This window comes from Erpetoichthys calabaricus, chromosome 17, assembly GCF_900747795.2.
Source record: "Erpetoichthys calabaricus chromosome 17, fErpCal1.3, whole genome shotgun sequence".
NCBI classification, from domain to species: Eukaryota; Metazoa; Chordata; class Cladistia; order Polypteriformes; family Polypteridae; genus Erpetoichthys; species Erpetoichthys calabaricus.
The window spans coordinates 10,856,921-10,882,421 of NC_041410.2; the positions used below are offsets into that span (position 1 = coordinate 10,856,921).

The 25,501-nt window shown below is 43.1% G+C and overlaps 1 protein-coding gene across 1 annotated transcript; it reads right to left on the minus strand.

Annotated features, from left to right (window-relative positions):
* Nucleotides 1-7,382: 7,382 nt before the first annotated feature.
* Nucleotides 7,383-25,194, minus strand: LOC127526156 (intercellular adhesion molecule 2-like). Its single transcript, XM_051920725.1, has 4 exons — nucleotides 25,125-25,194; nucleotides 15,746-16,015; nucleotides 13,609-13,929; nucleotides 7,383-7,677 (listed from the first exon to the last, which is right to left on the minus strand). Exons 1-4 carry the CDS (start codon nucleotides 25,183-25,185, stop codon nucleotides 7,580-7,582), a joined length of 750 nt encoding a protein of 249 aa, XP_051776685.1. The 5' UTR covers nucleotides 25,186-25,194; the 3' UTR covers nucleotides 7,383-7,579.
* Between the last annotated feature and the right edge of the window lie 307 nt (nucleotides 25,195-25,501).

Below are 25,501 nucleotides of genomic sequence, written 5' to 3' on the forward strand. Positions count from 1 at the left end.
GTCTGCAACTGCGTTACCACTAGTCACACACAAACAGTTAATATCTTTAATATGACCCTGGAGTAATGAAAATTACACTTTAGATATTTTGACTCATCAGAATGGAATTATTACTAGATAGATGTGAAAGACGATAGATAGATAGCTAAATAGATATAAATGGCACTATATGATAGCTAGATAGATAGATATGAAAGGCACTATATAACAGATAGATACTATTATGCTGATGAGATTGATGAGATCTATTGTGTATAACTATATAGTGCCTTTCATATCTATCATATAGTGCCATTCATATCTATTATATAGTGCCATTCATATCTATCTATCTATCTATCTATCTATCTATCTATCTATCTATCTATCTATCTATCTATCATATAGTGCCATTCATATCTATCTATCTATGTTATATAGTGCCTTTCATATCTATCTATCTATCTATCTATCTATCTATCTATCTATCTATCTATCTATCTATCTATCTATCTATCTATCTGTTATATAGTGCCTGTCATATCTATCCATCTATTGTGTATAACTAGATAGTGCCACTCATATCTGTCTATCTATCATATAGTGCCATTCATATCTATCTATCTATCTATCTATCTATCTATCTATCTATCTATCTATCTATCTATCTATCTATCTATCTATGTTATATAGTGCCTGTCATATCTATCTATCTATCTATCTATCTATCTATCTATCTATCTATCTATAGTGCCTTTCATATCTATCCATCTATTGTGTATAACTATATAGTGCCTTTCATATCTATCATATAGTGGCATTCATATCTATTATATAGTGCCATTCATATCATCTATCTATCTATCTATCTATCTATCTATCTATCTATCTATCTATCTATCTATCTATCTATCTATCATATAGTGCCATTCATATCTATTTATCTATCATATAGTGCCATTCATATCTATCTATCTATCTGTTATATAGTGCCTGTCATATCTATCCATCTATTGTGTATAACTAGATAGTGCCACTCATATCTATCTATCATATAGTGCCATTCATATCTATCTATCTGTTATATAGTGCCTGTCATATCTATCTATCTATCTATCTATCTATCTATCTATCTATCTATCTATCTATCTATCTATCTATCTATCTATCTATCTATCTATCTATCTATCTATCTATCTATCTATCTATTGTGTATAACTAAGATAGATAGATAGATATGAAAGGCACTATCTGGTTATACACAATAGATGGATAGATATGAAAGGCACTATATAATAGATAGATAGATAGATAGATAGATAGATAGATATGAATGGCACTATATAATAGATAGATAGATAGATAGATAGATAGATAGATAGATAGATAGATATGAATGGCACTATATAATAGATATGAATGGCACTAAATGATAGATAGATATGAAAGGCACTATATAATAGATAGATAGATACAGTGGTGTGAAAAACTATTTGCCCCCCTTCCTGATTTCTTATTCTTTTGCATGTTTGTCACACAAAATGTTTCTGATCATCAAACACATTTAACCATTAGTCAAATATAACACAAGTAAACACAAAATGCAGTTTTTAAATGATGGTTTTTATTATTTAGGGAGAAAAAAAATCCAAACCTACATGGCCCTGTGTGAAAAAGTAATTGCCCCCTTGTTAAAAAATAACCTAACTGTGGTGTATCACACCTGAGTTCAATTTCCGTAGCCACCCCCAGGCCTGATTACTGCCACACCTGTTTCAATCAAGAAATCACTTAAATAGGAGCTGCCTGACACAGAGAAGTAGACCAAAAAGCACCTCAAAAGCTAGACATCATGCCAAGATCCAAAGAAATTCAGGAACAAATGAGAACAGAAGTAATTGAGATCTATCAGTCTGGTAAAGGTTATAAAGCCATTTCTAAAGCTTTGGGACTCCAGCGAACCACAGTGAGAGCCATTATCCACAAATGGCAAAAACATGGAACAATGGTGAACCTTCCCAGGAGTGGCCGGCCGACCAAAATTACCCCCAAGAGCGCAGAGACGACTCATCCGAGAGGTCACAAAAGACCCCAGGACAACGTCTAAAGAACTGCAGGCCTCACTTGCCTCAATTAAGGTCAGTGTTCACGACTCCACCATAAGAAAGAGACTGGGCAAAAACGGCCTGCATGGCAGATTTCCAAGACGCAAACCACTGTTAAGCAAAAAGAACATTAGGGCTCGTCTCAATTTTGCTAAGAAACATCTCAATGATTGCCAAGACTTTTGGGAAAATACCTTGTGGACTGATGAGTCAAAAGTTGAACTTTTTGGAAGGCAAATGTCCCGTTACATCTGGCGTAAAAGGAACACAGCATTTCAGAAAAAGAACATCATACCAACAGTAAAATATGGTGGTGGTAGTGTGATGGTCTGGGGTTGTTTTGCTGCTTCAGGACCTGGAAGGCTTGCTGTGATAGATGGAACCATGAATTCTACTGTCTACCAAAAAATCCTGAAGGAGAATGTCCGGCCATCTGTTCGTCAACTCAAGCTGAAGCGATCTTGGGTGCTGCAACAGGACAATGACCCAAAAACACACCAGAAAATCCACCTCTGAATGGCTGAAGAAAAACAAAATGAAGACTTTGGAGTGGCCTAGTCAAAGTCCTGACCTGAATCCAATTGAGATGCTATGGCATGACCTTAAAAAGGCGGTTCATGCTAGAAAAACCCTCAAATAAAGCTGAATTACAACAATTTTGCAAAGATGAGTGGGGCAAAATTCCTCCAGAGCGCTGTAAAAGACTCATTGCAAGTTATCGCAAACGCTTGATTGCAGTTATTGCTGCTAAGGGTGGCCCAACCAGTTATTAGGTTCAGGGGGCAATTACTTTTTCACACAGGGCCATGTAGGTTTGGATTTTTTTTTCTCCCTAAATAATAAAAACCACCATTTACAAACTGCATTTTGTGTTTACTTGTGTTATATTTGACTAATGGTTAAATGTGTTTGATGATCAGAAACATTTTGTGTGACAAACATGCAAAAGAATAAGAAATCAGGAAGGGGGCAAATAGTTTTTCACACCACTGTAGATAGATAGATAGATAGATATGAATGGCACTATATGATAGATATGAATGGCACTAAATGATAGACAGATATGAAAGGCACTATATAGTTATACACAATAGATGGATAGATATGAAAAGCACTATATAATACATAGATAGATAGATATGAAAGGCACTATATAATAGATAGATAGATAGATAGATAGATAGATAGATAGATAGATAGATAGATATGAATGGCACTATATGATAGATAGATAGATAGATAGATAGATAGATAGATAGATAGATAGATAGATAGATAGATAGATAGATAGATATGAATGGCACTATATGATAGATAGATAGATAGATAGATAGATAGATAGATAGATAGATAGATAGATAGATAGATAGATAGATAGATAGATAGATAGATAGATAGATAGACATTGCATTGTAAAACAGTAGAGACACAAATCTGAGAGATGCAGGTCAGATCAGGATGGAAGCCCCTTGCCAAACTTTTATCCCATCTCGGTGATTCCAAACAGGTCATGACCTCTGAGGCCACACCCCTAGAAAGTGAGACGCTGACCTAACACCTAACATCTACTCAAAATGGCGGCTATCAAGGACCTAAAATGGCATCCAAGATGTTACAAAAATCAGCACCTAAACCAGATGGATTTTTGAGCAAATGACGACAGGACTGTCAACCCCAATCTCAAGACCCCCAATTCAAGTAAGACCCCTTTACTATCTGAATGAGTTAATAGCAAACCACATCATGACATTTTCCTGATTAGCTCTTAAAATCCTTTGTGTTTTCCTGCAAAGCAATCATTTCGGTTGATATAAGAACAACAGCACGTTTTGTTTTCTGAAGGACTCTTTAATAAGCCGACCCCCTCCACTCGTAGATCTACAGTGCAATTCTTCACGTAGCGCGTTTCACTTTATATACGCTGAGCACACGATGCAAGCTGCAGTCCCTCCTGTCGTTTGAGAGCTCATCAGAGTCTTTTGCTGGCTTCCTTGTCATCGTTTCCAGACACCCAGATGTCACCAACACCGTCCATACTGTCACGATGGTCCCATTTTTTGTGACGTCCTTCCCTGAACTGTTTCAGAACGAATCGTTAGGTGGAGTGAATGTGTCTACCAGGGTCTGACTGCAGATCCCGATGATTTACTACTCAAAGAATGGTTTTTAAAATGGCTGCGCCATCTTTGATTCCCAGATGTTGCCCACTCAGTTGGTCTTTTTGAAGGAGTTGAATGTGTTTGGACTAACAGATCCAATTCAGCCAGCAGCAGCAGAGCAAGACCCCTCGAGGAGCGACGCATATTTTCACACATTTGGCTTCATACAGTATCTGCAGGTTTCATTACATATTTTCCTCACAGAGCTGCTTAATGTCGTTGCTAATACTGATAGGTCCTGGATGTCCTTTGTCACTTGTGAACGTTTTGTGACCCTTAAAGTCTTTCTAAGCTGAAGCCTCAGGTCAGGGGGGGGGACCCCTTAAGGGTTCTTTTGTCTACTAAACCCGATTATCCTGATCAGGGTCTTTGAGGGAGCGGCACACAGGGGGGCAGCAATGTCCAGAACAGCAGTGTAAGGCAGAAACGCGTTTTTGTTAAAATTGTATTTTTTGTTCAATGCTGGCTGATTTTTTTTTATTTTAGATTAGAATTTCTGCAAAGAGAAATCTGTCATTAAAGATAACAGCAAAGAAGATGAATGCTTACTTACATGGGGTGTACCCCGCTGTCCTGGCTAAATTGCCCACCACGGCCTCATCATTCTGGCCCCCTAATCATCCCTTGTCTCTGATTGGCTGTCTCTTTCTCCCCCCTTCACCCTCTAATAGCTCATGTGTGGTGAGCAGACTGGCGCAGAAATGGCTGCCGTCGCGTCATTCAGGTGGGTGCCGCACATTAGTGGTGGTTGAAGTGGCTCCCCACTCACTATGAAAAGTGCTATATAAATGTAAAGAATCATTAATTATTATTATTATTATGCAGCATGACTTCTAGTCACAGGGTATGTCAGACTCACCGACTGCAATTGGTCATCTCATTGCCTGGCTACGTCAGTTTAAAACAAGTATGTCACATTTAGCGATCGCGTGTCACAGTTGTACCCGGAGCCAACGCTGTATGACAGGTTAATGGGTGCCAAGAATTCCGCTATACAGGCATCTCAATAAATTAGAATATCATCAAAAAATTAAGATGACGTGGCTCCCCAAATCATCACCGACTGTGAAAACGTCACACTGGACCTCCAGACTCTCGGACTGCGATTTACACATGAAATGCAAACTTTTCTGTCATCTGAAAGTGAATCCGCCAGGTCATCTGCTGGTGTTTTATCAAGTCAGTCCAAAGTCAGCACAGCTAGACGTCTACCAGACCAGGACTTCATGTTTCCCTCTGCCGACAAGCTGCATGGAGATGCCAATTTCATTTTCCAGTAGGACGTGGCACCTGCCCACACTGCTAACAGTACCCATAACTGGTTTAATGACCATGGTGTGTATCACTGGGCTTGATTGGCCAGCAAACTCGCCTGACCGAAACCCCATAGAGAATTGTCAAGAGGAAGATGAGGGACATCAGAGCCAACAATGAAGATGAGCTGAAGGCCGCCATCAAAGCATCCTGGGCTTCCATAAACAGGCTGATCGCCTCCATGCCACGCCGCATTGATGGCAGTAATTCATGCAAAAGGAGCCCCGACCAAGTATGGATGGCCTACATGGACACACTTATCAGTAGGCCAACATTTCTGTATTCAAAATAATTTTATTTTATTGGTCTTATGTAATATTCTAATTTTCTGAGATATTGAATTTTGAGTTTTCAAAATTCATAAATCAGCAAAATGATAAGAAATGAAATGTATCACCCTGTGTGTAATCCATCCATCCATTTTCCAACCCGCTGAATCCGAACACAGGGTCACGGGGGTCTGCTGGAGCCAATCCCAGCCAACACAGGGCACAAGGCAGGAACCAATCCTGGGCAGGGTGCCCTGTGTGTAATGAATCAATATAATATAGGAGTTTTACTGTTTGAATTACTGAAATAAATTAACTTTTCGATGAGATTTTACATGGTGGCGCAGTGGGTAGTGCCACTGCCTCGCAGTAAGGAGACACAAGTTCACTTCCCGGGTCCTCCCTGCGTGGAGTTTGCATGTTCTTCCCGTGTCTGCGTGGGTTTCCTCCCACAGTCCAAAGACATGCATGTTAGGTGCATTGGTGATCCTAAACTGATCTTGGTGTGTGTGTGTGTGTGCCCTGCAGTGGGCTGGCACCCTGCCCGGGGTTTGTTCCTGGCTTGCACCCTGGATTGGCTCCAGCAGACCCCCGTGACCCTGTGTTAGGATATAGCGGGTTGGATAATGGATGGATGGATGAGATTTTAATTTATTGAGATGCACCTGTAATCTCTGTGCCGTTTTGGTTTTTTTCCATTCTGTCATGGTACATAAAACACGAGACGTCAGACAGACGAGCCTCTCCTCTATTTGTGACGTTCAGAACTCCCGGGTGTCCTCATTCTACTCAATGCTCTTCCACCTCCATCTATCTATTTGGCCGACGCCTTTATCCAAAGTGACTTACAACATTTGAGATACAATGGGTGATGTGACTTATTCAGGGTCACACAGTGGCGGGATTTGACCCCTCCAACCTCAGGGTCTTAACCACTGCGCCACGTGAGCACTCATAGGTTGTCAGCTCTCACACACCGACACATACAATCCGTCTCCACCACTAAAGACAAAGTCAAACCGGTTTGATGCGGTCGGAGCGAGTCCCCCTTAGTTGGCGAGAGTCACTGGGTATGTCAGACTATGCGACTGACCTTCATCAAAGTGCATCGCTGACTGCCTGTTGCTACGAAAATTGTTACAAAAGTCACCTAATGTGACATTAGTGTGACAAATGTTAAGCCACCTTTCTTTTCTCTGACTTGCAGTCTTCCCAAAACAACTTTTTCTTTTAAAACTATCATTTGAATTATTTTGAATGGACAGGTAGGGGGGCGGCATAGTAAGGAGACCAGGGTTTGTGTCCCGGGGTCCTACCTGTGTGGTGTTTGCCTGTTCTCCCCGTGTCTGGGTGTCCAAAGACATGCAGGATGATGAACTGGTGACAATAATGTGGTCACAGTGTGTGGTTAGGGTGGCGGTTTGTGTGTGTTTGCCCTTCGATGGGCTGGCATCCTGTCCAGGGTTCGTTCCTGCCTTGTGCCCTGTGCTAACTGGGAGAGGCTCCAGTAGACCCCCACGTGACCCTGTTCAGGACTAAGCGGGTTACAGAATGACTGACTGAATGGACAGATAAATTGCCGGCCATCAGACAATGAGCTGATTTCTATTTTACATTAAAGCCATGCAATAACTCAGATAAAGTAAATATGTGTTTCAGACACTAATTTAAAATGCTATTTAAAAAATGGCTATTGTGGAGGTGAAGACCACTTTCATCTTTCAACACAGAGCCCAGGACCGACTGTCCTTGGCTAGACACACAGCGCAATTATGGCAGCCACAAACACCGCCATCGGAATGCCAGCAGTAACACATCGGGCAGCCTTCGATCTGTCAGAGTCAGGGTCCGCTGCAAAACACAAAAATAAATAAATAAATAAATACATCTCTCTATTACATGCAAAAATTTTGGGATTAGACAAGACATTTTCAGAGAGATCATTTTCACGCCCTGCGAGACGAGACTTTGTGCCAAGAGATGAACCGAAAATCTAACAGGTCCAAGTGGGTGCGGAAATAAAACACAAAGAGTAGAAGACAAAGTAGAACGTCGTAAAGTGGTTCAAAAACGTTGGTGTGATACACACGAAGGGCAGGTTAGAGATTATGAAAGTACGAAAATTCAAAAATCTCAAAAAACTGATAGTAAAGATCGCATTAGCGCTAACAAACGGAAATTATTACTCGGTGAAATAACGGAACAGCGAAAAGAGATTGGATATATGGACATAGGTGATATGACAGAAGTATGTAGATATTGTAAGGCTTTAACGTCGGAGACTTGTAGATTGTCTAAAGTAGTGTTTATACACAATGAAGAAGCGTATCCACGAGAATGAAAAGATTTGAGGTTTGGGGAAAGTGAAATCCACAAACACTACAGGCAGAATATCCGCATCTACCATAATCTGTTCACATTCGCATCATTCAATGTTCACGATTTACAGAATTCAGGACCATACGCTATGAGAATCTGTGATCCCACCACAATTCAAGCAACCACAAGTTTAATTTCAAAAAAACCCCAATTTGGTCAGGTGTATATTTATGATCACGGAGAAGTGATGCAACAGAGAATCGAAAGAGTTAAACGATCGGACATATTAGAAATTCTACAGCCAATAATACTGGTCTACAAAAAATGATTTTGTGTTTGCTACTGGGAACTTCAGAGCAGCTCTTTATTAAGTTTTTTACACTGATTCCATATATGAAATTGGAATTAAGCTAGCACGTCAGGTTTATGAAATACACATCATTGATGTTTTGACACTTTTGAATATCAATATACTGCGGTGGGTTGGCACCCTGCCCGGGATTGGTTCCTGCCTTGTGCCCTGTGTTGGCTGGGATTGGCTCCAGCAGACCCCCGTGACCTTGTGTTCGGATTCAGCAGGTTGGAAAATGGATGGATGGAATATCAATATAATGTACAGTTAGGTCCATAAATATTTGGACAGAGACAACTTTTTTCTAATTTTGGTTCTGTACGTTACCACAATGAATTTTAAATGAAACAACTCCGATGCAGTTGAAGTGCAGACTTTCAGCTTTAATTCAGTGGGGTGAACAAAACGACTGCATAAAAATGTGAGGCAACTAAAGCATTTTTTGAACACAATCCCTTCATTTCAGGGGCTCAAAAGTAATTGGACAATTGAAATAACTGGAAATCAAATGTTCATTTCTAATACTTGGTTGAAAACCCTTTGCTGGCAATGACAGCCTGAAGTCTTGAACTCCTGGACATCACCAGATGTTGGGTTTCCTCCTTTTTAATGCTCTGCCAGGCCTTTACTGCAGCGGCTTATAGTTGCTGTTTGTTTGTGGGCCTTTCTGTCCGAAGTTTAGTCTTCAACAAGTGAAATGCCTGCTCAGTTGGGTTAAGATCAGGTGACTGACTTGACCATTCAAGAATTTTCCACTTCTTTGCTTTAATAAACTCCTGGGTTGCTTTGGCTGTATGTTTTGGGTCATTGTCCATCTGTATCATGAATCAATTTGACTGCTGTATTTAGCTGGATTTGAGCAGACAGTATGTCTCTGAACACCTCAGAATTCATTCGGCTGCTTCTGTCCGTGTCACATCATCAATAAACACTAGTGTCCCAGTGCCACTGGCAGCCATGCACGCCCAAGCCATCACACTGCCTCCCTCCACCGTGTTTTACAGATGATGTGCTATGCTTTGGATAATGAGCTGTTCCACGCCTTCTCCATACTTTTTTCTTGCCATCATTCTGGTAGAGGTTCATCTTGGTTTCATCTGTCCAAAGAATGTTTTTCCAGAACTGTGCTGGCTTTTTTAGATGTTCTTTAGCAAAGTCTAATCTAGCCTTTCTATTCTTGAGCCTTATGAGTGGCTTGCACCTTGCAGTGCACCCTCTGTATTTACTTTCATGCAGTCTTCTCTTTATGGTAGACTTGGATATCGATACGCCTACCCTCTGGAGAGTGTTGTTCACTTGGTTGGCTGTTGTGAAGGGGTTTCTCTTCACCATGGAAATGATTCTGCGATCATCCACCACTGTTGTCTTCCGTGGACGTCCAGGTCTTTTTGCATTGCTGGGTTCACCAGTGCTTACTTTCTTTCTCAGGATGTACCAAACTGTAGATTTTGCCACTCGTAATATTGGAGCAATTTCTTGGATGGGTTTTTTCTGTTTTCGCAGCTTAAGGATGGCTTCTTTCACCTGCATGGAGAGCTCCTTTGACCGCATGTTGTCTGTTCACAGCAAAATCTTCCACATGCAAGCACCACACCTTAAATCAACTCCAGGCCTTTTATCTACTTAATTGATAATGACATAACAACGGACTTGACCTCAACTGCCCATGAAATAGCCAAAGAGTCAATTGTCCAATTACTTTTGAGCCCCTCAAATGAAGGGATTGTGTTCAAAAAATGCTTTAGTTGCCTCACATTTTTATGCAATCGTTTTGTTCACCCCACTGAATGAAAGCTGAAAGTCTGCACTTCAACTGCATCTGAGTTGCTTAATTTAAAATTCATTGTGGTAATGTACAGAACCAAAATTAGAAAAAAGTTGTCTCTGTCCAAATATTTATGGACATAACTGTATGTAAGTATGTACAGAAGTATGTAGATATTGTTAGGCTTTAAAGTCGGAGACTTGTAGATTGTCTAAAGTAGTGTTTATACACAATGAGGAGGCGTATCCATGAGAATGAAAAGACTTGAGGTTTGGGGAAAGTGAAATCCACAAACACTACAGGCAGAATATCCGCATCTAAGATAATCTGTTCACATTTGCATCATTCAATACTCACGATTTACAGAATTCAGGACCATACGCTATGAGAATCTGTGATCCCACCACAATTCAAGCAACGACAAGTTTAATTTCAAAGAAACCCCAATTCGGTCAGGTTTATATTTATGATCACGGAGAAGCGATGCGTTTCTGTAGCCCCCCAAGGCCCAAAGACCCAGACCCCTTTAACAGAATGTAACGGCACCCACAAATGTGAAGTTTAATTTGCTTTGAGTTGTAATCAGGTGAGCGGTTTGGTCCTCCTGCTTTTAGAATTCTGATATGGTCGTGTGAAAAAGTAAGTACACCCCATGGCTGTCCCTCAACACACTGAGGTTTCTGGAATACTTTGTTAATCTCCAAGAGTACAGGGTCAGGTTTGTTCTCCATTCTTATTTGCATTTTGGATTAATTTATCCATCCCATCCATTTCCCAACCCGCTGAATCCTAACACAGGGTCACGGGGGTCTGCTGGAGCCAATCCCAGCCAACACAGGGCATAAAGCAGGGAACCAATCCCGGGCAGGGTGCCAACCCACCGCAGGACACACACAAACACACCCACACACCAAGCACACACTAGGGCCAATTTAGAATCGCCAATCCACCTAACCTGCATGTCTTTGGACTGTGGGAGGAAACTGGAGCGCCCGGAGGAAACCCACGCAGACAACATGCAAACTCCACGCAGGGAGGACCCGGGAAGCGAACCCAGGTCCCCAGGTCTCCCAACTGCGAGGCAGCAGCGCTACCCACTGCGCCACCGTGCCGCCCAGATTAATTTATTGAAATACTTAATTTTAATAATATTCTTGATCGCCGGTGACACTGCTGCCCATGTCACATGCTCCGTCTCTATCCTGGGGCTGGCATCAGTGGGAGGCAGTGAATGGGTGCCCACCATTATGGGCCTAGCAGGCCAGTGTGTGCCTGACTGCTCCACTTGTCCTCATGGATGTCACTCTACAGCCCCTCATTTTACAGACTTCTAAGTATTCCAAGTCACGTGATGATTATATGACTTTTTTGTCTACTTAGACTTAGACAGAGTCAAGGCTGTCAAAGAGTGGGGTCTGTTAAAGCCCACCGAGGCACTCCTCATGTGAGGAAATAAATTGCTGTTGTATTACCACATTTCTAACTGTCATTTTACACCAAAGCCATACTCTATTCTCATAAACCTTCTCTACAGAAAATCTAAATCTACAAAGCCGAATGTGCGTTTTTCAGTTTGCAAATCCCTGTCTCCACCAAATTGCGTGCAGGTGCCCCATCTCACCACCGGGGGGGAGTCTCCATTCAGAAACTGAATTGGTGCCCCCAACACATGGGCACACTGGGCAGTTGCCCGCTGGCTCCACGCTAATCTATGTATGTTGTGATTTGCTGAGTGGTTGTGTAGGTAGGGACCCCTGTGCACTGCTTTGCCCGGGGGTCTATAATGCTGTTAAGATGGCACTGGGAGCCCCCTTTAGTGTTATATAAAAGTACAGAATATTTTTATTATTCCATAAGATTCTGTGCTGTTTGCCTGGGATTACCGTGGATTCAGAAAATATCGAGACCCCCCGCCTTGACTTTGTGTTGCAGCTTTCATTTCTGCCATTCCCCCCCCCCCCCAATCAGATGACACTCCATGATGACAAAGTGACAACGTGTTTTTGGAAAGGTTTACAAAACTGAAATTGCTCATTTCTAGAAGTATCCAGACCCTTCACTGTGGTCCTCCAAATTGTTCCCAGGTCCATCCTGCTCGCTTTAATTCTCCTCAAGGCGTGTCAAGAACTTGATGGGGGTCCACCTGTGTCCAGCTGAGCTGACTGGACTCCATTTAGAGAGGCCACACGTGTAGCTGTGTATGAGGAGGTCCTGCCGTTCACAGCGCACAAAACAACGCCATGAAGGCCCTGGGGTCTCACTGTGGACCACCACGATCAAACTGAGGCAAGGTGAAGATCAGGGCAAGGGGCTCAGACCATCTGCAAAGCTGTGAGCGTTCTCACAATGTGAAATCAGAGAAGATTTGAGCCGCCAGGAATCTTCATAGATTGGTATGTTGGGGGCAAAGCGAGTAACCAGGCAAGAAGAGCCTTGGTCAGGGACGTCACCAGGAACCCAGTGGTCACTCTGACAGAGCTTCAGAAAGGCCTCTGCTGCGATGGGAGAACCTGGCAGAAAGACCACCATTTATGGAAGAGTAGCTAGACAGAATCCAGTGCTGAGTAAAAGAAATGACAGTTTAAGGAGCTCTCAAAGAGCAGGAGGAAGAAGAGTCTCAGGACTGATGAGATAAAAATTGAACTCTTTGGGGCAGAACTCCAAGCCTAATAACACCCTGCGGTGAAACATGGTGATGGCAGGATCAAGCTGTGGGGGTGCAGGGACAGGGAGACTGGTCAGAATTAAGGGAAGGATAGATGAAGCCAAACCCAGAGAGGTCTGCTCCAGAGTGCACACCACCTCAAGACTGGGGGGGTGATGGACCCCCTTTTAGCACATCAGTGCTGGAGGGGCTTCGGGACAAGTCCCTGAGTGTCCCAGTCCAGACTTAAACCCCATAGGTCATCTGTGGAGACACCCGAAGATGACAGTTCACAGACACTTCCCATCCCGTCTAAAGGAGCTTGAGAGGATCTGCCAGGAGGAATGGCATCAACTGAGCAAATCCAGGGGTGCCAGGCTTGTAGAGACTTAACAAGAAGACTCAAAGCTGAAATCGAGGGGCTTCTACAACGTACTGAGCTGAGGGTCTGAATATTTAAATGAATGAGAGATTTCAGTTTTTGACTTTTAATAAATTTGCAAACCATTCTGAAAAGATGTTTCCACTTTGTCACGATGGGTTACGGAGTGCAGACTGATGGGCAAAAAAAATAAATTCTGAAGACTTTCTGAATTCTCTGTATTTGAATTCTTTAATTTCTTACCCTACATTAGCTGCACGGGAGACGCAGCAACCAAGCAATTACTAAAACAAGTCATTCAGTCGGCTACCGAAACTCACCTAAGATGGTTGCTGTGAAGGAGTCCTGCATGCTTTGAATGTTCTGGTGCCCAAATTCTGGCTGTGCCACGCACTTATACTCTTTGCCACTGTCCACCGCCTTGGGATGAATTGTCCAGTTTTTGTATTTATCTACAGGTCCGACGTTGGAGTCTTCAGGAAAGGAGTCCTTGTGAAGCAGCTGGTCACCTTGGTACAACATCACCTGAAGGTACCTGGATGGAGCGACTTTCTCAATATGGCAGCCCAGGGTGTAACTCCTTCCCTCAGTCATATTGGTGCTGGAATCTTGAGGTGTGATTTGTACTTTACTTGGAAGCTCTGTGAAGAGAAGCACACACAATCCGGTGATTAGTAGGGAGGTTTGGCCGAGGTGACTCCCATGAGCCCAGTGGGCATTTCTGTCCTAAGACAAAAACTCTAACATGTCACAGCTCCTCACCTTTGCCTTTGGGGGGGGGGGGGGGGGGACAGCGGTGGGCAAATTAAAAAAAAAGTAAGAGTGAGGTCTGCAAACCGGTGCTGAGATTACAACTTCTATGGAGGCAAACGTTGAACTCAACACAAACCTTATTACCTTTAAGGGAATTTTCCACCCAAAATGTGTTGTTTTATGCCTTCACTACTTACAGGTGGGGTTTGGCTGTGATATCCCCCTCTAGTGGCCATCATTTAAAGTGCTTATGGGACTCCCAGTCCATGACCGAGGCAGCCAGCAGCTGAAGATTCCAGGCAAACACCAAGATGATCACGGAGTTCATCATCAGAGTCACAGCCTGTGTGCTAACTCGGTGAGTCTCAAAGACCCCCACATCATGAGGACAAAGCGTCCATTATTTCAATGAGTGAAGAAACCCTGGCACTTTAAGAGACTCTCCGACAGTTTGAAACAGTGATGGGAAACGCCCTACGCTTTATGGGTACACCACCTGCCAGCTCTTTAATGGCACGTTATGGTCCTCCATTTCACTCTGCGACGGGTTTTTTGTCCTTTGAAGAACTTCCTAATATGAAGAAAGAATCTGCAATGGTAGGCTGCAGGACGCTAACAGATTAAGGAAGCCTGGACTTAGCCTGTGCTACCGGGCGTATGCAGTGAGAGTCCTTTAAAAATCATCAGCCATCACAAATGTGTTACTATCTCTTTGAGGTTATTGAGTGTATGGAGTAGTGATGTGCAGTGAAGGAACAAACTTGTTCTTTTGTACTTGTCCTGGTCTCTGAACAAATGTACTGGTCCACTGATATTAAAGAACGAGGCTTTTCATGGCAAGTGCAGTGCGTGCTACGTTTTATATTGCATTCCGCATCAGTCTGGAGCTACCATCTTAACTCCACTTCAATGGCTGCTGTCTTCAGGAAATAGCCAATCAGTAAACTACTTCAGCAAAACGGTCATGACGACAGCTAGCCAATGACTGGCCAAGCACCTCCCACTGATCGGCTCACTCTGTCTGTGAGATTATGACCGTCTCAATTCACGGACTGATAGAATAAACCAGTATGCCCCCCACTGATCTGCAGAACAATTGTGAGTTTGTTCACAAACTGCAGACAAGAGACTTGCAGCACATTCAACCAGAGCATTAATAAAGTAACAGTGGGGGGTCGAGCTTTTAGTTACAGGACCCCTAAACTGTGGAGTGGTCTGCCTGCACCTATAAGAAATGCCCCTTCGGTCTCAGCTTTTGAAGACTCACAACTTCAGTTTAGCACACCCTGACTAGAGCTGCTGATTAACTGTGCAGACTGCATCTCTGTTGTTAGTCATTAAAACATAAGCAATATGATATTTAGAATTTGTTCCCAACCCTCAACTATTCTGCTTTTCTTCTTGGTACTCACATGTGGCACTTGGTGTCACTGCCCACCTGCCAAGTTGATTGCCTGCCTAAGGAAAAGTCATCTCTGATGGAGGATCGCAGGAATAGATGGGTCTTTTGGGGATTAAAAATGGCTCCCCTATGGCATCGCTCTGGAGAGCTACTCTGGCACCCTCATTTTTAAGAGTGTACTTGAAAGGCGCCACTGAGGCTATGAAATGGAAGATTGCTTTCTGTCTTTCTGTCCTGCAGCTGCCCACTGGCCTTAGGGGTCACTTCTGCCAAATCAGTATGAGGAATGGGAAGAGACTTACTGTAAATGATGAGGTTTAGCAGTTTATCACACTGCTTAGGAGGTGCCTTGAAGTTTATAAAGCACCTGGGCTCCGCGTCCCACACCGTCAGGCTGCTCACGTTCCACACAGTTGAGTTGCTCTTCTTCGGTTCCACAGGTTCAACTGAGGTCTCCCAGCCAATGGCTCTGATGTCCGTGCGGTTAGTGCGGCAGGTCACAGTCACCGGGTCTCCATACTTCACTATGACCTCTGCAGGAGAGAATTCTACATCACAGGTCTGTGCCATGCCTGAAACAAGAAGACATTGGGGTGAAGCACATTAAAGCCTGTTGGCCGGCCAGACACACACACACTTTTACTGTCTTCACAATGTGGCCTGTAGTGGGGGGATAACAGACACACAGCTTCACACACACAAGTCTCAGATTCAAGTCAAGCCTCCTTTATTAAATAAAATACGAGAGTAAATCAAAAAGTAAAAAGTATGTGGTAACCACAATGTAAAAAAAGCTGACACGATGTAACACGTTCCCAATGGCTTATGGGTAGTGTCACACACATGCGAATAGGAAACAGCTTACAGGCACAAATAAATGCCAGACCAGGGGTTGGCGCTGCCTTCTGACTCATACTCCATTTTCTCTGCAGACCAGCAGGAGATCCCACATACTAACCACCCTTCCGGTCCACAGGGGTTTGACATCACTTCCCTCTTTCAGTCACCCACAACCCACCTTCCAATGACATCACTTCCTCTTTACGGTCATCCAGAAACCAACTTCCAATGACATCACTTCCTATTTCAGTCATCCAGAACCCACCTTTCGATGACATCATTTCCTCTTCTAGTCAACCACAACTCACCTTCTAATGACATCACTTCCTGTTTTGGTCAATCACAACCTGCCTTCCAATGACATCACTTCCTATTTCAGTCATCCAAAACCCACCTTTCGATGACATCACTTCCTCTTCTGGTCATCCAGAACCCGCCTTCCAATGACACCACTTCCTGTTCTGGTCAACCACAACCCACCTTCCAATGACATCACTTCCTCTTCTGGTCATCCAGAACCCGCCTTCCAATGACACCACTTCCTGTTCTGGTCAACCACAACCCACCTTCCAATGACATCATTTCCTCTTCTAGTCAACCACAACTCACCTTCTAATGACATCACTTCCTGTTTTGGTTAATCACAACCCGTCTTCCAATGACATCACTTCCTATTTCAGTCATCCACAACCCACCTTCCAATGACATCACTTCCTCTTTCCGTCATCTAGACCCCACCTTTCGATGACATCACTTCATCTTCTGATCAACAGGATTCTGCCCTTCATCATCACTTCCTGTCAGTCTCATATATTTGCCACCAGCCATTTTGTTAAGCTCCTCACTTCTGTTGTGGACTCAAGTCCGTGAAGACGTGTATCCTCATCGTCTTTTACTTGCTTGCCAAGTTTACTTGGCGGAGTCCCCAAACCTTTCTGTGGTTTCCTTGTCTCTCTTCATTTTTGGGTCTTTGATTGTAAAATGCACATTAGGCATTGACCTTCAAAAAACGTCAGTTTTGGTCGATGTCTGCTTTAGCTTTTATGCTGTTGACTTTACATTGGGGTAATGTATGCGTTATTTTAAAAGACAATTACAATAATCAGTAATGTTCACAAAGAAGGTAAAGGCCGTCACTAAATTCACAAGTCCTATTTTTTACATTGCTGCCAGTTTTACGTGTATTTTTACACCCATTTCAGACTTGTGTTGCGATTTGAGAGCTTTTTTTGGATTTTTACAAAAAGAGGGACATTTCTGGGAAAAGGGAACGCTTGTAAACAAATTGTGTGGAAAGGTAAATGTTTCCATAGTTGTTCTAATAGCTTTGCTGTTTTCATTTTGAAGATGTCACCGGCGTTGTGAGGGAGCGTCAGTTACGGCACTACGGCCACGTGGCCAAGGGTGGTCAGCTCGCAGGACCCTCAGTGTTGAGGACCAGGCCAAGTGGAAGCCCACGTAACACCAGGATGAGGCAGATAGATGGGTGGGACTGGACTATGTGTACTGCCTGGGGGGATTTGTCGTGTGGTGGGTGCGACAATGTGCTGTCCTAGTGCCTGCTCCTCACCCTGACCTGACGTGACGTGACGTGAAGCCTCAAAGTCCAAAAGTCAAACGTCAAGCTGACTTTACTGCACTCGCCCTTCTTTTAGATTGAATTGATATCAGAGATCCCAAATGTCATAATCAACATATTAGGGTCAGCCATTTCCTCCTACTGTAGTCGTGAGATGGAGTGCTGTGTTAGAAAGTACTGATGGGTTATTACTGAACTAATATCACATCTATACTAATAAAAGGCAAAGCCCTCACTGACTCACTCACTCACTGACTCACTCATCACTAATTCTCCAACGTCCCGTGTAGGTGGAAGGCTGAAATTTGGCAGGCTCATTCCTTACAGCTTAGGCAGGTTTCATTTCGAAATTCAAAGCGTAACGGTCAAGGAAATGGGTACCTGAACAGAAAAGTGACTCTCAAATAGCTACAAAATAACTATAACAATTGTAATAAACGAACAATAAAACAATACAGAACCGCTAAGCAAGGAGAAAGGACGGCCTTATATGGCATTCGTTTATAAAACAGCGGACAGGCTGTGTAAAGGCAGCTTCACAAAAAAACAGATCCTTAACAAATTGTTATTGGTATATTTTCCCTCAGTTTAAAAAGGTTTTCTTTTCTTAATTAAAATTTAAAAGCAATACTTCACCGCTGCAAAGCGCGGGAATTTGGCTATATGCAGTGAGTGTGTACGCCTGATGAGCCAAGAATTAGGGCGAAACACGTGTCGCGTACTCTTTGCATTATTTGACAGTAAACTATTTCAACCATTCTATGATCTGTTGCTCACAACTGAGGGCCCCGTGGCGGATGTTAGCCGACTTGCTGACCAACCACAAGCCTTACCTGGTAGGTAACCACCCATACAATCAGATTGTGATTCAGACTACGAATGCAGTGAATATATATACAGTGATTCCTCGCTATATCGTGCTTCGCCTTTCGTGGCTTCACTCTACCGCGGATTTTATATGTAAGCATATTTAAATATATATCGCGTATTTTTTGCTGGTTCGCGGATTTCTGAGGACAATGGGTCTTTTAATTTCTGGTACATGCTTCCTCAGTTGGTTTGCCCAGTTGATTTCATACAAGGGACGCTATTGGCAGATGGCTGAGAAGCTACCCAACTTACTTTTCTCTATCTCTCTTGCGCTGACTTTCTCTGATCCTGACGTAGGGGGTGTGAGCAGGGGGGCTGTTCGCACACCTAGACGATACGGACGCTCGTCTAAAAATGCTGAAAGATTATCTTCACGTTACTACCTTCTGTGCAGCTGCTTCCTGAAGCGACATGCTGCACGGTGCTTCACATACTTAAAAGCTCGAAGGGCACGTATTGATTTTTGATTGTTTGTTTTTATCTGTCTCTCTCTCTGCTCCTGACGGAGGGGGTGTGAGCTGCCGCCTTCAACAGCTTTGTGCCGCAGTGCTTCGCATACTTAAAAGCCAAACAGCCCTATTGATTTGTTTGCTTTCCTCTGTCTCTCTGACAGCCTGTGCTCCTGACACGCACTCCTTTGAAGAGGAAGATATGTTTGCATTCTTTTAATTGTGAGACAGAACTGTCATCTCTGTCTTGTCATGGAGCACAGTTTAAACTTTTGAAAAAGAGACAAATGTTTGTTTGCAGTGTTTGAATAACGTTCCTGTCTCTCTACAACCTCCTGTGTTTCTGCGCAAATCTGTGACCCAAGCATGACAATATAAAAATAACCATATAAACATATATCTACTTCACGGATTTTCTTATTTCGTGGGTGGCTCTGGAACGCAACCCCCACGATGGAGGAGGGATTACTGTATATATATATATGTGAATGTATGTATGTATGTATATATGTATGTCTATATTTATATATATATATGTGCATATGTATATATATGTGTATATATATATGTAGATATGTATATATTTATATGTATATATATGTACATATCCATCCATCCATCCATTATCCAACCCGCTGAATCCGAACACAGGGTCACGGGGGTCTGCTGGAGCCAATCCCAGCCAACACAGGGCACAAGGCAGGGAACCAATCCTGGGCAGGGTGCCAACCCACCGCAGGACACACACAAACACACCCACACACCAAGCACACACTAGGGCCAATTTAGAATCGCCAATCCACCTAACCTGCATGTCTTTGGACTGTGGGAGGAAACCGGAGCGCCCGGAGGAAACCCACGCAGACACGGGGAGAACATGCAAACTCCACGCAGGGAGGACCCGGGAAGCGAACCCGGGTCCCCAGGTCTCCCAACTGCGAGGCAGCAGCGCTACCCACTGTGCCACCGTGCCGCCCTATGTACATATGTATATATATATATATGTAGATGTGTAAATTTGTATACGTATATATATGTATATGTGGATATGTGTATATGTATGTATATATGTATATGTAGATATGTATACTGTATATATGTATATACAGTATATGTTTACATAACCTCTTTAACACACTACTTCTCCGCTGCGAAGCGCGGGTATTTTGCTAGTCACAAATAAGATGAAAGAGGTTCCTTTAAATTGACATATACTGTATGTTTATTCTGTTAAGATTTTTATCGCACACAGATTTAAGATTGAAAATAACAACAAATGTATTTTGTAAGAAAGATCCAGAAACAGTCTCTCGTCTTTTTTTGGGAATATTCTAAAATGTTCTGGACGGAGGCTGAGTTACTCCGTAAATCTTGTATTAAACTTGAATGACAGGGTTATATCTCTATGTTTCAAAATGAAGGATGTTAACCTCAAGATAGTATATCTGATAAATCGGTTATTCTTGGACGACATCACATTCATACAATGAAATGGTCCAAAGGAAAACCACACGGTGACATTTTAAAGATGCGGCTGAATCATTACGTCCAGTCGACAGGACGAGTCAATAAGATTCATCCGATTTCAAAATGATTTACTTCACTTGTAAACCATTGCGGAACCATGCAGTAAATTGTAATTGGTTTAGGTGAGCATAAAGTTTTTTATGTGATTTAACAAGAGCTCAGTATGACCTCCTGCAGCTGTACGGACAACATCAACGTGACGGTCAAATTCATCCCACACTCGCTGTACTCGCGGCTCGTTCAATGCGATTTCGGAGATCATCCAGTGTTGTTGGGATTGGTGGCACAAACAAAATCCCTACCCCCCAAAAAGTCACACGGCATGAGATCTGTGGATCTTGGGGGCCCAGAAGCGGAGTGGGCACCTATGCGGCCAGTCCAGCGACGAGGGAGCTCGTTGTTCAGAAAGGAAGCCATCGTCCGGTGGCACTCAGAGACTCGATGACTCCCCCTCTTTCAGTTGGTATGTGATTGGTTCCAAGGCGCCTCACGGTTGTAAAAATATGGCACTTTGAAATCGGGATGAATCTTTTCGAATCACCCTGAATAAACGGCTGCAAAAATATCAAAGCTATGAGGACACTGGATATTGGGCACGCACTGAACATTAAAATTGACATAACAATATAACATGCCTCTGTATACATTTTTTTTGTCTATATTATGTACGCATTGCACCCCAGATGAATGACATTTGTTACTTATGATTGTATTTTGTAATATCTTTAAGTAATAAAAGTTATGAAAAACAAAAAAACTTTACTGCACTCGGCTTCAGTGTAATAACAGAATTGTCCACCAGGTGGAGACACGCACTGCCAAACACTGGCGTTCGCGGCCACCTCCTTTGTTTATCACCGCTTCCGTCCCGTTTGTGTCTGCACCCTTCGTGATCCTTAATAATCAAACACAATAAACCCCTGTTTTATTAAGAAGAACTTAGAATTCTCTATAAAAACAAAAAAAGTGATAACGTGGCTGCTTTGTTGTAAGGAGATTTTTGGTTTGCTTCCTGGGTCCGCCCTGCGTGGAAAGCACTTTGTATAGTGAGAAAAGCGCTATATACATTATGTTTATAATTAAAAAAGAATACAAAAACCACACAAATCATTACTACTGAATGAACACTCAATAAAACCCATTAATCAAAAACACACTATTACGACCAATTCCTTCCTTAATTCACGTTTGTGAAAGTGACCAGCTGGTGCATTGAATTGTGGGGTCAAGTTCAACGTTAAACTCCGCTCATTTACGTACGACGAGCTTTGGGTGGGCGGCCGCCATTTCTCTCACATCCTCAGCGCGACTTTCGAGGCACTACATGTTGTTGGAAATATTACAGTGAGTAATGTGTCGTGATTGAGTATTTGGTTTGAATGTATAACAACTTGAACAAGAGAAATTCCTTATTTAAAAAAAAAATCATAATAACAAATGGTGAGCTTTTAGCAGCATCACACACCTCCAGAATACTTTATGTGGAGTTACTGTAACACCCAGCTTATCACTCCATGCTGTATGTGAATTCTGTGTAAATACTCAGCTGGGTACTGCATAGCAATACAGAATAAAGAAACGGTCTGCTTAACACGGCAACGTCGTACCTGAGTGGGAAAACGTTACGTGTAACTGTACCATTCATCCATTTTCCAACCCGCTGAATCCGAACACAGAGTCACGGGGGTCTGCTGGAACCAATCCCAGGAACCAATCCCAGCCAACACAGGGCACAAGGCAGGAACCAAACCCGGGCAGGGTGCCAACCCACCGCAGGACACACACAAACGGGTCAATTTAGAATCGCCAATCCACCTAACCTGCATGTCTTTGGGAGGAAACCCATGCAGACACGGGGAGAACATGCAAACTCCACGCAGGGAGGACCCGGGAAACGAACCCAGCTCCCCAGGTCTCCCAACTGTGAGGCCACCGTGCCACCCTATATATATATGCCGCCCGTAACTGTACCTTGTAATGTAATAAATAAGACCCCACAGAGTAAGAGGGGATTTGAATCTCAAGAGTACATTTGTGCCGTGAACACTTCAGGGAGTTAAAGTACCGTCAAAGTAATTTTTACTTAACATTCTGAGACTTCGATAATACCAGTGTGCTTTTTTACTTTATAGTATACGAAGTATTGGGAAAGTATTGTAATCGTCCAAAAATTCAGTTTCGAGATTTTAATGAATCTCAACGTTTTAGACCTCCTCGAGTCCAAAAATACAATTTTTGGAATTTGGAATTCTGTCCGCCTGTCTGTCTCTGTGTGTATTTAAACACGATAACTTGAGTTCGCTTTCTCTTAGGTCAACCAAAATTTGCACACAAGGTACAAAACGAACATTTCTATTAACTTTTGGGTTATTGCCGTTAACCGGATGTGGTACTTGACCTTTTATTCATGCAGCTGTAGAGTCCGATTTATTCGACTTTACTGTTATAATAATTGTTCAATATATTATTAATTTGATTTGCTGTTGATGGTTCTTTAATATATTGGAACATAATATAAAAGTATAATCACTGTCTTGCGGTTTAGTCCTCAAATATCCGTCCCCATATCTGAATATACGAGAAAGTCGAGGGTGGACCACTCCCGATTTTTTCCCCACCGGTTGCTGTAGTGTAGTGTTTAGAGTCAAACGTAAAGGTGGAATAAAATCAACAGTGGAAATGTAACACTTCATAAAGAAAGTGTTTAACACTCTGCAGGGAAGAACTAAACGGTATCTGAAATGGTTTTGCATTTAACACTTAAAGAGTCATTTAACACCGACATGTTTAATATGCAGGAAGCTTATACCAAACATTAAAGAGTTCAGTTTTTTTCTCTCTCAAAGTACAAACAACCACAGTCATGTGCCAAGAACCTGATCCGACATGAAATGGTGTTTTGTAAGGTATGAGGAACCACGTAACCCCGAAACGAACCGGAATGCTGGGTCCGTGAGGCGGCACTGCTAAAGTACAATATCGAGACATAAAAAAATGAACAATTATCGCATAAATAAATAAGCCTTTATGATTCGGGATGTTTTATAGACAAAAAAACCCGCACAGTGTTCAATTTCTCGTCATCACGACTTCTCGTGACGCGCCCGTTTTCACTACTTGACTGTCCGCTTTCGCCGCCGCCCAATTCTGTGGACGCGCTACTGGCACCCTGGGTGGCTCTGGCATTGCACTGCCCACCTTGTTTTTACCAGAACCCCCTACCACGCCCATCCCCGCCCCCTTCACCCCGAAACAGGAGAGGACTGGGTCTCAGAACCGGCCCGGGCATCCTTAAACGAGTAAGTTGACGAGGTCGACGCCCCTCGGCCCATTGTTCATTGTAAATTTCTTAAAATTTGTGATGAGTACGCGGCTCGCTACTTGCTATTAGCCTATGATATGAACTCTGTCTATACTGTTGCCAAATTTAATTTGTACACTGTTGTTTAGTCACAGGGCGGCACGGTGGCGCAGTGGGTAGCGCTGCTGCCTCACAGTTGGGAGACCTGGGTTTGCTTCCCAGGTCCTCCCTGCGTGGAGTTTGCATGTTCACCCCGTGTCTGTGTGGGTTTCCTCCCAAAGACATGCAGGTTAGGTGGATTGGCGATTCTAAATTGGCCCTAGTGTGTGCTTGGTGTGTGTTTGTGTGTGTCCTGCGGTGGGTTGGCACCCTGCCCGGGATTGGTTCCTGCCTTGTGTCATGGGATTGGCTCCAGCAGACCCCCGTGACCCTGTGTTCAGATTCAGCGGGTTGGATAATGGATGGATGTATGTTTAGTCACAACTTAAAATTTGACGACATGCTTAGAAATAAAATTTAATGGAAAATAAAAATTTAGCAAATGCATAATACATAATCTAAACTAATTATTAGTATCGAAGAATTTAAATACTTGCTATGAGATAAAATAATGTATATGCGAACCGAAATGTGGCGGTATCAAAACAGAAATCGGTAAAAGGCAGTTTTGACCAAATTTTTCGCTGCACCGTTGTGTACTGACAACTAAAACAACTTGATGACGTCATACGGTATAATATATAGGACTGTAGAAATCGCAGTACCGGACAGGTTTAGTAGTTTAGAAAATTAATGTCAAACGGTAACCAGTACATCAAATTTATTTCATGAAACGGCCGGCCCATGACCAGACCAGAGTCCGCGGCCCATCGGGCATTGCCCAAATGCCTTAATGGCCAGTCCGCCCCTGACCCCGAACTATTCCCCCAGGCTTATTTATTGGCGCACTCGCCGAATTCACGCGTCCGCCTGACTTTGCTTCCTTCCCCAAAGCCTGACTGTTAATTTTCGTAATGTCCAGCAGTGCGGCGATTACTCAACAGTTTAAACGTATAACGGAATAAACAACAGGCAGGACGGATAGGGGCTGATTTTCAGGGCCGAGTGTCTCTTACCTGTCGAGAGGAGGAAAATGGCGAATCCGACCACTGCATTGAGCAACCCGACTGACCACATCGCTGCAAACTGTCGGCCGATTCCCCCCAATCCCCCGTCGTCCTTGCCCCGTGTTTCCCGAAGAGCGCATGTTAGGCCGGCGGCTCGTTCTTTCCCAGCAACTCCAGTTTCCAATGGGCTCCACTCCATTGAGTTGACTGTCGCTTTTACTTTATACATTACACATCACGGTTACACTGTTCTTAAGATTAGGATGGGGAGAGGGGATTATGAGCCTCCAGTCGCGTAAACCAAGTGACTAAAACCTGCAATCCAATCGCCTGCCCAGCGCTGGCCTCATCTCCCACTTTTATGGTCGGCTTTCTTTCAGACAAGA